General features: G+C 39.0%; 6 protein-coding genes across 6 annotated transcripts; 4 read left to right on the forward strand and 2 right to left on the reverse strand.

Moving 5' to 3' along the window:
- Positions 1-14: 14 nt before the first annotated feature.
- C5L36_0B09580 (uncharacterized protein) lies at positions 15-1,217 on the forward strand (the record flags this gene model as incomplete). Its single annotated transcript, XM_029465335.1, has 1 exon — positions 15-1,217. One exon carries the CDS (start codon positions 15-17, stop codon positions 1,215-1,217), a length of 1,203 nt encoding a protein of 400 aa, XP_029321194.1.
- A 485-nt stretch (positions 1,218-1,702) lies between these two features.
- On the forward strand, positions 1,703-2,731 carry C5L36_0B09590 (uncharacterized protein; the record flags this gene model as incomplete). The annotated part of the gene is made up of 1 exon (XM_029465336.1): positions 1,703-2,731. The coding sequence occupies one exon, from the start codon at positions 1,703-1,705 to the stop codon at positions 2,729-2,731; it is 1,029 nt and encodes a 342-aa protein (XP_029321195.1).
- A 283-nt stretch (positions 2,732-3,014) lies between these two features.
- On the forward strand, positions 3,015-5,123 carry C5L36_0B09600 (uncharacterized protein; the record flags this gene model as incomplete). Its single annotated transcript, XM_029465337.1, has 1 exon — positions 3,015-5,123. One exon carries the CDS (start codon positions 3,015-3,017, stop codon positions 5,121-5,123), a length of 2,109 nt encoding a protein of 702 aa, XP_029321196.1.
- A 674-nt stretch (positions 5,124-5,797) lies between these two features.
- Positions 5,798-6,823, forward strand: C5L36_0B09610 (uncharacterized protein; the record flags this gene model as incomplete). The annotated part of the gene is made up of 1 exon (XM_029465338.1): positions 5,798-6,823. One exon carries the CDS (start codon positions 5,798-5,800, stop codon positions 6,821-6,823), a length of 1,026 nt encoding a protein of 341 aa, XP_029321197.1.
- Positions 6,824-7,063: 240 nt separating this feature from the next.
- C5L36_0B09620 (uncharacterized protein) lies at positions 7,064-8,218 on the reverse strand (the record flags this gene model as incomplete). Its single annotated transcript, XM_029465339.1, has 1 exon — positions 7,064-8,218. One exon carries the CDS (start codon positions 8,216-8,218, stop codon positions 7,064-7,066), a length of 1,155 nt encoding a protein of 384 aa, XP_029321198.1.
- A 205-nt stretch (positions 8,219-8,423) lies between these two features.
- C5L36_0B09630 (uncharacterized protein) lies at positions 8,424-12,353 on the reverse strand (the record flags this gene model as incomplete). The annotated part of the gene is made up of 1 exon (XM_029465340.1): positions 8,424-12,353. One exon carries the CDS (start codon positions 12,351-12,353, stop codon positions 8,424-8,426), a length of 3,930 nt encoding a protein of 1,309 aa, XP_029321199.1.
- Between the last annotated feature and the right edge of the window lie 149 nt (positions 12,354-12,502).

Below are 12,502 nucleotides of genomic sequence, written 5' to 3' on the forward strand. Positions count from 1 at the left end.
AGGGACAGTACAGCATGAGTTTACCATTGCTGTCACTTATATATTTCGCCGTTGTTCCACCATTTCATCTTTTGTTTCTTCTTCTATTTTTTCTCCCATCTTTTCGGTCTTTCTCCTTCTCTCACACTTCTCGTACCTCCCCTTTATTTCTTTACTCTTTCAACCTGTATATTTCTTCAAATATGAGTAAGCCAAAAGTCTTGTTGATTGGATTCGGTGGTGTTGGAACCATTGTATCTTACACTTTGGAGCACCTTGGCCGTGCCGAGGTCTCTGCAGTTTCACGCCCAGAGACCCATGACTCTATAGTAAATGGATTTCGTATCGAGTCCATTGACTATGGTATCGTTGAGAACTATGTTCCGACCAACGTTTATGTCACAGCAAAAGAAGCTTACAAACAACAAGGCCCATTTGATTATATCATTATCACCACAAAGAATATCCCTGATATTGCACCAGTTGTTGATATGATTGATGGGTGCTTCAACGAGAAATCCGTTATTGTGTTGATTCAAAATGGCATTGGGATTGAAATTCCAATTTATAGGAGATATCCAAACGCAATTATATTAAGTGGGGTCACGTTGATTGGCACAACGTTGTACGAAGCTACAGTCAAGCATGTCGCAAGGGATGATATCAAGTTTGGGCCTTTTATCAACTATAACTTGGATAAACAGCTGCAGATTAACAAGTGTAAGGAATTTATTGAACTTTATGAAAACGACAAAAACTTGGTTGAATATGAGGAAGATGTCAAGTTTACCAGATGGAGGAAACTCGTCTACAATGCCTGTATCAATACAACCTGTGCGCTAGCTAATCTAGATGCAGGTAGAGTGCAGATATTTGGCGGATTCGAGACCCTCGTCAAACCTGCCATGTTGGAAGTCATTGCGGTTGCTAAAAGTGAGGGTGTTGAATTACCAGCAAAGGAAGTGATGGATACCATGTGCAATATGGGCAAAGATGTCTACTATCCACCTTCCATGTTGATTGATGTTCGGAACGGCACGTACCTGGAACATATTGTCATCATTGGCAATGTTGTCAAATATGGGTCCCGTAATGGTGTTCCAATTCCAACATTGACGGTGTTGAACAACTTGTTGAAGCTCGTCCAAATGAGAACAATGGAAGCCAATAAGAGGTTTGTCTTGCCAGAGAAGAGGCCACTTCCAGAGGAAAACTACCAGATTGAATACCTCTATTGATTTCCTGAAGTGCCATTCCCATCACATGGCTTATTCATCTGGATCTTATTGAACAAATGTACTATATATTAATTGTTATTAACTACCTATTGTTTATTACCTGTCATTTTTAAAACATTATTCCTGAAATGTTATTCTTAAAATTTTAATCTTAAAATGTTATTCTTAAAATATTATTCCTACTGTTATTTTGTCAGACTCGCTTCTGCTTTAGAGCCGGGGTCGGCAATTGCCCAATTAGGCAACCGGCCTTTTGATAACGCGTCTGGCGAATTCTCCAAGTCCTGTTTTTCTTCCAATGTACATGAACTATATAGGTGTATATATATATTCATACATATACTCAACGAGATGAAAGGATATCCTACTACGCTTACGTCAGCTTCGACGTTTTGAATATTGGTAGTGGTTCTTCCCGTATATATATATATATATATATTCAAAAAATATCTTCCCCGCTAGCTACATTCTCTTTCCACTGACAGATGTCCACTAAGGTTCTTTTGATAGGTATTGGAGGTGTTGGATCCATTGCCGCATACACTCTACAACAAAATGGAGTTGAAGTCACTGCAGTGGCAAGATCATCCTACGACCAGCTACAAAATGAAGGTTTCACTATCGAGTCTTGCGATTATGGTAAAGTTGAGAACTTTAAGCCTACCCATGTATACAAAGACGTTAAGGAAGCCTATAACGAACAAGGGCCATTTGATTACATTGTCATTACCACCAAGAACATTCCTGATGTCAATCCCGTGGAAAAGATGATTGAAGGCGCCTATTCAAAGGACACTCCAATTGTCTTGTTGGAAAACGGTATTGGCATCGAGAGGTCCATGTTCCGTGCATATCCCGATGCAACCGTTATCTCTGGCGTGACCATGATCAGTAGTACCCTTTTCCACGGGAAAATTGTTAAACATGTCGGAGTTGATTCTGTATCCTTTGGGCCATTTATTAACTCAAACCTTGATCGGGACTTACAAATTGCCAAAGCTAAAAAGTTTGCCAAGTTGTATTACAACCAACACAATGGTGCCAAATACGATGAAGATGTCAAATTTATTAGATGGAAGAAGCTTGTCTACAATGCAGCAATCAATACCACATGCGCAATAACCAACGTTGATTGTGGCCGTTTGGAATTGTTTGGAGGCATGGACAAGATTGTTCGGCCGGCAATGAAGGAAGTCATTGCTATTGCAAAGGCTGACGGTGTTACACTACCTGAAGGAATCGACGAGGCGATGATTCGTTCCGACGATGGCGAATACTATCCTCCGTCCATGTTGATCGATGTCCGCAAGAATCAGTACACGGAATACAAGACCATATTAGGAACTGCCCTCGAGACTGCACAGGATTTGGGAGTTGAAGCACCGGTGTTGTCCCTCTTGTGCTCGTTACTTGAGGTTATCCAATACAGAACAATGGAGTCGCATGGGAGAATCGTCCTTCCAGAGAAGCGCCCGCTTCCATCGGACAACTACAAAATTGAATTTAAAGAATAAACATCCTAGTATATTGTTTAATGTGTAAGATGTTTTCTCCTGTCTATTATAGAGACATTCCCTGTGTTGGTACAATCAACCTAACCCTGTAGTAGATGAGCTTCACTGTCAACTAACTTTCTCTCTTTGCTGAGCCCCGCGCGGCACCCTTGATTTTCCCCCTCCCTATGAACACGTCTGCGAAACGGCTGATGTTGTGAAAACTCAGTTGTGTTCTATATTTACATGCAGATCTTCAACTCCTTAAAGGAGGCACTGGCATTGCCTATAGGTACAAGCAAGTATGAGGAACATCAAACACCCGGGCGCTTCACAGCTTACACAGCTGGAACGTCAGACCCGGCACCGACTGCGCAAGAACAAGAGGGCCAGTCTTTCCAGTTCGTATTCAACAGATACAGTTACCACCACAGGGAGGTTGTTGGACAAGTTGAAGCTGACCGAAGAAGAATGGGAACAAGCAGACGCCATTGACGAGCATAGCGGTGGATATGACTATGAGTATGATAATGATTACGATTGTGCTTATGATGGAAACAGCAACACCGACGAGTCGGACTATGATAGTTCGAGGTTTAGCTTTGACCCAGACCAGACATCTGTTACTGTCATTATACACAAAACACCAAAGAAGGGCACGCCACCAGACACATTCCATCACTTGAAGTCTGTTCTTGGATCAACAAAGAGGAAAAACATTGAGAAATCTGCAGTTAATAAGGCATTGGAATTGGGGAAAAAAATCAATACTGTTGAACACAATGCTTCAAGGGTTGTGTATAACAGATCGGATGTTAAATCGATTCATATGGATACCCTTATCCACGATGCCCAGAGCAGTATAGTAAGTCTATCTGAATCTGATGAGAGTGATGGTAACAATTACGATGATGGAGGCGATGGTGAGGACGATTTGGTTAATTTATACACACAGGAGAGTTTGGAAGACTTGAGCATGAACCTCCGGAAAGTTGAGACTGCACATCAGCACAAACGGTTTAACAATAGTATACATACACTAAAAAGTGAAGATTCACCCTTCACTCCAACAACACCAACCAGATCAATGGTGGAATCCACGCCGTTGAATTCGCCATTGAAAAACTATTCTACTCCTCAATACTCAATAACAAGGACACCAAACGATAACTACTTTCATAAACATTCAGACTCAAACAATTCGATTGATATGGTGAATGCTTTGGATTATTACCAAACTAATGGATTCCATAGTGTCGCCTTAGATTCAACTCGAAATATCAGTCATGGACATACCAAATCAGCCATAGTTAATCACAACCAAGTGCTTATACAGGAGAATGACGTCAAAATAGAACCGGAATTGATTAGGTCTGCATCTGCACCGATACAAAGGAAGCCTAGTATTAAACAATCACCAGCCCCAGAGAAACCATTACCTGCTTTACCAGTTCATACTCACAACAACAATTATTATACTAGTATTACTGCCAACACTACTATTGATACTCCTAGCACTATTGATGCTCCTAAACCTACAACTACTGATATTACTATCAACAATAATACTACTATTAACACTAATACTCTTTGTACTACTAGCAACGATAAGAATATTGATATTAATAACAACAACAACAACAACAGCAAAAGTAATAATCATAATAATAATACCAGCAAAAACAATTTCAACACCGCTCCATTGCCTGCACTTTCAACGACGTACATTATACCGTCACCAAACCGCAAACAAACGTCATCTTCTAAACAATTCCACAATACCCAAGGGAGAGAAGGCCACAAGGAGCCCCACCATTATTACCCACATTATTACAGTCCTCAATTGCACCAAATCCAGCAATATAAAAATCCACCATATACTCTTATACACCCACAAACACACCCACAAACACACCCACAGACACACCCAACAAGCCAATCACATCAATATGGAACCCCACACAGCCGATACCATTACAACCGCACCCTGCCTCACCCGATATACTCCTCCACCACGACCCGCCAAGTTCCCTATCCAACGCCTACAAACCAGCCAATTACCAACTCTCCCTCTACACAGATGCGATTCCCGCCTTCAACCACTTATCCTAGACCCAGAAAACACAAGACACTTCAGAGTCTCTCTGGTGAAGCTCTTCCTAATCACTCTCTCCCGCAACAACCAGTACAGCGCTCACAACAGCATCAAGCGTACACGGATCACCATTACATGAACCATCCTCCACAGTATTACTCCGGGAATCGATACCCTCCAAATGCGAGATACCAGTTCCCATCACACCCTTCTCCAAAGATAAACAACGCCAACCTATACGAGCCGCCATCTTCTCCAAGCGAAAAGAGAAACAACACTTTCCAAAACGTGGACCTCTCCTACATAATCCCTCGATAGCCTCTTGGAATCACTTTATTGTACTTTATCTCCTCCATGGCACCGGTACTTCACCTCAATGTAATGCAGTATATCATCATATAACGTAATCAAATCCAATACTTTACAATTTGCACAAACATACTGCACACTCAATGACGTCAACTGTCTTTTTTCTTGTTCTTTTTCTTTTTCTTTTGCTGTATTCAGCGGGACAGAAGAAGATATTCTCCCATTTCACAATTAGAAAACGGTAAAGGACAAAGAGAAAAAAAAAAAAACACGTCACGTGACATGCATGTCACGTGACTTGTCAGAGCGCGAAACGGGCGCGTTTGTTTTTGTTTTTTTTTTGGCTTTGTTTATGTTTTCGGTTTCGTTTATTTTTCGGTTTCGTTTATTTTTCGATTCTGTATTATGAGCGTTAGCGCTCGGCGTTTTCTTTTTTTTTTTTTTGTTTTTCTTTTTCGCTGTTGCAGAGTGGGAAGTGAAGCAGGCTTAAAGATGCGGCTGGAGGTTGGAAAACAAATAGGGACATTCGAGGTGGAGAAATGTGTGCAGGGTGGAAAATAATCAAAAGGACAACAGTTTCTTTTGGTGCATACTAATTTCTTTCATATATCCATAATCTCTGTTATTGATTGTTTTGGAATTTTCAGTTTCACATAACAACTTACTTTGCTTCAACTAAAAGAATGTCTTCATTTAATGGGATCCCGTTTCCTTCAATAGACCGTCCTTTTGGCGTGGAAATCTTCCCCCATGTGGAGAAGATATTTCGTTTCCTGTCAAACGGGCATTTCGTTATGTCCGAATTTGAATTCGTGCAAGATGAGACCTTTCTCTCCACCCCGTACCCCGTGTTTGCGGCCATCGTTGTCTATTACACCGTCATTTTCGGCGGAGACAAGCTCATGAAGTCTTTTAACGTTAAACCCTTTGTTTTGAATGGATTGTTTCAAATCCATAACTTGTTTCTAACAACTCTGTCTTTGACATTGTTGTTATGTTTTATAGAACAATTAGTTCCACAGATTTACTATAACGGCCTCTTCTATGCCATCTGCGATGAAAGAGCATGGACACAGAAATTGGTGGTTTTATATTACATGAACTACCTTACAAAATACTTGGAATTCATTGATACCGTCTTTCTTGTTCTGAAACAGAAGAAATTGACCTTTTTACACACTTACCATCATGGCGCTACCGCGTTACTCTGCTATACCCAGTTGGTCGGTACAACTCCTATTTCGTGGGTCCCAATCAGCTTGAATTTGTTTGTCCATGTCGTCATGTATTGGTATTATTTCTTGGCTGCTAGAGGTATCAGAGTTTGGTGGAAAGAATGGGTCACCAGGTTCCAAATTATCCAGTTCTTGATTGACCTCGGCTTTATCTATTTTGCAGTTTACATCAAGGTCATGTCCGGAATCGACACAAAATACACAGCAGGATTGACTTGCTCTGGTACAAAAATTGCAACCATATCCGGCTGTTCCATCATCTCCTCCTATCTCTTTTTATTCATTGCCTTCTACATTGAGGTGTACAGGAAATCCTCCAAGAAGGCCAAGGTCGTCAAGAAGGTCAGAGGTGGCGTTGCTGCTAAAGTTAATGAGTATGTCCTCTTGGACAAGAAGACAATCCAGGAGAACTTTGACTCAAATACAGGCTCTCCAATTCCAACTAGGAGACGTACTGGTAAAAAGTTACAATAGTTGGTTGCCATATGGTTATCCGCACAATAGATACAAGCTTTAAACAAATCTTGTTAACAAATATTATTTTCTAAATAGATGATCAGTACTATGGACAGCTTAATATCTTACTTTACGATTAAGTACTTATTCTTGTTTCGACTTCCCAGAAAACTCAAAATATAAAATATTAAAGTTATAAAATTACAAAATATTATATATAAAACTTCAGTACTATATAAAGGTACAATTAAAGTACATTTAAAACTTCCCAATCATGTCATTTGCCCGGGTTTGTGCTAAACCTAAGGCATGTCTGATCATATCACTCGTAAACGGGCTTCCATTCCCCCTCTCAATAGTAACGCTCACAAATTCGCCCTTTCCGTTACTCAATGCAGTGATTCTTTTTGATATATCGTTTTCGGCATCTCCTTCAAGGTCGGCCAATAATATTGAGTTACTCTCCATCTCACCACCGTGCATTTCCTCATCTTCTCCTGCACCTCCATCGTTAGCATCGTACATATCAGCAATACCAAAGGTACTCGCCCAGCAAATTCTATCTTCTCTTAATTTCAAATCCCTATATTCCGTTGGATCACATACCAAATCAAAACTTTGAATATTAACATTTGCATTTCTTTTACCTCCCCGGGTCCTCATAATACTCTCTCTTTCATTGAGATACACGTTTGGAAGCTTGGTGTCCCTTAGTGCCTTCACTAGTGCAGCATAACATTGATCAAATAAGGGGCCCGTTTTACCAAAGACTTCCAATCTGGCATACAATACAAAACTGAACTTTTTCTTGATTGCACCAACTTCATCGCCGGTGATTATCACAACTTCCCCTTTTTCATCCATACTTTGTAGTCCAACATTGACCCTTAATTCTTCTCTACTTATCAATCCAGAATGCAAAACACTTGCATATAACTGTTCACCTAAACCAATTTCCTCAGGACCTGGCGGTGCATTAGATCCTCTGGCAATTTCGACCACGGGATAAACTGCACCATTCTCATTCAACAAATCGCCACCTAGCAACTCAATCTCTTCCTCATTGCCTCTTTCTTCATCGACAATGATGTCTGCATCCAACCTCATTCTATAATCATTAATGGCTTCAAAATCGTCTTCAACTACACCTGCGCTAATGGTACAGATAATAGATGTTCCTCCACATTTGACGCTCGATGATCCTATAACACTAGTCGAATCGTTTGCCCTATCTTCAGTATTATACCTCGATATACCGGCCTTTGAGATAACTACTGGCTTAAACTCTTCAAATTCTCGTAATGATGGTCTATATCCTGCTGAAATATACTTTTGCAAGGTAATATCCGGAGCAATTAATGCTAATTCGGATGGTGAAAACACTGTGTTTTTGAGTACTACGCTTGTCTCCATATCTGGTATTTCTTAGCGTAATTTTATCACTATATATTTCTTATGGAATTGTTGATAGAATAAAAGCATCTACAAAAATGAAAGAAAAAAAAAACGAATAAAAAAGGAAAAACTATATTGCGAAATCAATTTTTTTGTGTGCACAAACATGTACAATGCAAAATTATTTTCATACTCTACAAGAAGCTATTATAAAATGGGTACTTTAATCAATCTTGTCTCCATCAAAGACATATGGAATGGGTTTAGTATATGAATTAACACCCATACCTTCGCCGTTATTATTATCTCTATCATCCCTAATATTCTCAATTCTTGGGCTACTACAGAAAACACTTTGAACTTCTTTATTATCTTTAATCTTACGTCTCTTATTCCCATCATCTACGTCAAGGTGATTCTCAGTTATTTCTTCAGTCCTATTCAGAGGAGCTTCATCGCTAGACTCGGAATCTATGGTATTGCCTGAATTGTTTTTCCTCAGAAGCTTCTCTTTAAGCTTCTTACTTACCTCTTCTCTTTTCTTTCTGACTTCACTTGCCATATTCTCAAAAAAATCACCACCCAATGGTGTTTCAGTTCTTCTACGGTAAAAAAGTAGATATGCACTCCCTTTAATAGCTTCACTTGGATCATCAACTGGTGAGACCCTAGAATCGTCAAAATAATACCATTTACCGTCAACAAAATTTTTGACATAAGACGTGTAGTGACCACCACCAAGCCCTCCAAAATGATTATCAACTGCAAATAAATCGTAGATCAACCCTTTATCCCTGCCAGATACATGAAATGTTAAATCTAGACCCTCAATAGGGAATTCAACCGTAGTATCGACTTTGTCACTGAAGCTCCTATAACTCTTGAATCTCTTTAAATGTATAGTTAGAATATCAGGAACAGACCATAATTCAATCTTCTTAGTCGCTTGTCTATGTTCTTTACACGCTGGGCAGTACCATAAATCATTCGAACCTAACACTTCAGGCTTTGAAAATAGCTCGAGGCAGTCATATAGCGTCAATGGTTTCATAGAAGTATTTTCTATTGACTCGTTTTCCTCCCCTAAATCTTTACCAATGCCAAATTCCAGATCCACCCATGTATTGTTATATGCAAAGCAAGCGTTGTAGTTATCCTCTTCAAATTCGTTGATTATAGCTACGTAAGGCTTGATGATTTCCTTTCTTAGCTCCTTTGAGTAACTCGTAACACCAATGTTAGAATTCTTGTTTGAAAGCAGAGAAATTGATACAGCCGATGACGGTACTCGTGAAGACAATGAAGGTGATGATGATGATGATGATGATGATGAGGTAGTATAAGAGGATGCAGAAGAGGAATCAGAGGACCTAGAAGATGGTGATAAGCTAGGTGAACCGTACCTAGAGACTTCTGACATTGTATCTGAATGTTCATTGGCTGTGATATATTCGGCTGATTCGGGTGTCGTGTCCACCTCAGAACTACCATTTGATCCTGATGTGGTGCCGATGAAACGACAACTTTTCTCTAAACCAGATTCCCCCATGACTTCACCATGAGGTTTTGGCGCTTCATCAACATAACCGTCCTTATCTAATTTATCAGTAAACTTTTCATCCACTCTTTGATTACATTTTATACCTTCCATGTCTTGGCCTTTATATAGGTATAATTGTCGTTTCAATCTTGGAAGTTCATCTAGTAAATTTGGAAGATCATTCTTCCAAATATATTTGGCAACTGTTGGTAAAAAGAAGGGAGATGTGATTTCACGAGATCCAACTGAATCGTTGCCATTTGTCGGATCAAGAATTTTTGTAACAAACAGTTCATCTGTAGATGACAAGGGTGAGGCATAGGAAATCATAGAAGCGACATCGTCTTCTTCAACTAATCCTCTTTCAACTTGTTCAACAAATGATCGATAGTGAAGTGTATCTTTTGAATCACCATCACACTTCATGAATCCTTCAGTATCTTTGAAATCGGAAAACGTGTATTTTCCATATTCTGTATCAGCATGATTTTTAAAAACTTCATTTTTGCTCAATTGTGAATATTTCGCATTTAGTTTCTGCTGAATTTTTCCATATGACAATCTATCTTCGTCAGTTAGCGATATTATAAATGGAAGAGCAAAGTTATTTTTATAGTGGTTACCTTTAGGTACACTATAAACAGGAAATAGCATTGATGTTTCGTTTTCCCGAGGAACTTCATAAAACCAGATATCCTCATCAGCAGGAATTAAGTCAGAAATAGCTGTCTTCTCCGAGTCAAATTTAGGATCCTCAAAAACAGTAGTGATTGCATATCGGTATACAATAACACCAATTAAATCATTTGGATTTATCCCTGTATGCTCTCCAATATATTTCTTAAAGTCCCCATAAGACATATCCGTTTGGACTTTGGCCTTTACAGTAAAAGGTAAACCTTTATTAGGTAATATGCTCAACTTACTAGACCATGTTTTGTTGTTAGGTAAAGGTAATGTCAGGTCATTATAGGGATCAAAAGTGATGCTAATTTTATTGCATTCCGGACAAGTCAACGTAGATTTGTATAAGGCAACGAATAAGTCAACAATAACAGAATTATTTCTCAACTTGTGGGCGTCCCAACATTTTTTGGCTAAGGCCATAATTGCCTCGTCATGTTGAGTTTCACCTTCTGCTAATTCGGGCCTTTCGACGTATGGCTTTGTTATAACCCTGTTTAAGTCTTCATGTAGGCCATCTAATAAATAAGCAATAAATTCCTGTGAATCCTGTTGGTGGTAGCCAGAAAACATTGAATTGAAGTGACCAATTGTATATTTGAAGTCACGAGGAGCATATGAAGTTTGTGTTCCTATGTATTTTTTATCGAACATTGACGTTATAAGTGCACCAAAAGATTGAGCAACTTCACCACCATTCCCTAATGGGTTAGTTCTATTAAGCTCCCCTTCAAAATAACGATATAGAAAATATGAATTCAATTCAGGAATATGCATCAAACACTGCAATGCTGAGTTCATAAAACAGGTATTTCCTAAATTATTCAATCCAACCAAGCCAGAGCTCAAAATAACGTCAGACCCAAAATCAAGAAAAAACATTCCATCATTTTGTCTAACTTCCAGCATGATGTGACCTGAGGTGAAATTTTTTAGAGTTTGAACTCTATTTTCCTTGAGTTCAACTATTTTTTTTTGTTTTATATTCTTCAATGTTGCCGGAAGTATTACGGTTGGCAAGTTTGGGGATTCAAGTTCAATTTTCCATAGTCTAATATTCCCCAGGTCGGTATTGTTTAGGTCAAAAACCGACAAAACCCTTTGGTACAGGTCCTCTAAACTGTTAAAGGTGGAGATGTTTAGTTCGCTCTGGCTATTTTTATTATAAATGAACTTGTTAACTTGCGATGCATTGTTGCTGAATATATGGGGCATAATTGTAAGTGGATTGAGATCAAGTATGAGTTTTTGGTCAGTAAGGGAATATACGGTTTCACGCTGAATAATTTGATGGTCTGTTTCAATACCAAAAGTGTCGTGTAGAAACTTAAATTGCTCAAAAGAGATAAAACTAAGATCTAAATTGTCTAGGCACGTTCCAATAGGAATCGTTCTGAGTGGGCCTATCATGGCAAATGTGAAAGTATTCCGATCGTACTCTCTGGTCATAAAACTTTGAAACCAGTTTGGCTCGATATAAAAGTAATTAATACCTGCTTGTGGTGGTGGTGGGGGAATCGACATATACCGTTTACGTATCTCTAGCAAACTTTGGTATGGTGTCAGTACCTCTGATTTTTGATTTTCAGAGTCTTCAAAAGATGTATCAATCAAACTTTCACTTGGCAAAGTAACAGTGGCATCAAGCTCTGGATCAGATATCCCTGCCTCTCCATCTTGATTGAGAATACTTTCGGAGGAAGGTAAATTATTGTGTGCACATAATTGCAAGTGAGAAAACATATCATTATTCTCGCTCATGTTTGTCCTTGTAGTAGTTATATTCACATTTCCAGGTATCATAGCCAGTGACTCATTGGAGCTTTTAGTAGGGTCTTGTGACTTGGAAGGAATATTCTCAGACACATTTTGTGAAATATTCAGATCCACGTCTTTCAATTTTCCTATAGAATCCAAGCCCTGTGTCATTTAGGCCAAGCACTATGATTTAGAGGTGAGATAGTGAAAAAACAAATATCTCTTACTTTACCTGAAATACTGAGCTCAGATTAAAGGGAAAAACATGTTGACAAGGAAAACGATTTCGCCTGTGCGAGGAGGTTCAATTTTTCATTGTT

The sequence above is a fragment of the Pichia kudriavzevii genome, chromosome 2 (assembly GCF_003054445.1).
Source record: "Pichia kudriavzevii chromosome 2, complete sequence".
Classification (NCBI taxonomy): Eukaryota; Fungi; Ascomycota; class Pichiomycetes; order Pichiales; family Pichiaceae; genus Pichia; species Pichia kudriavzevii.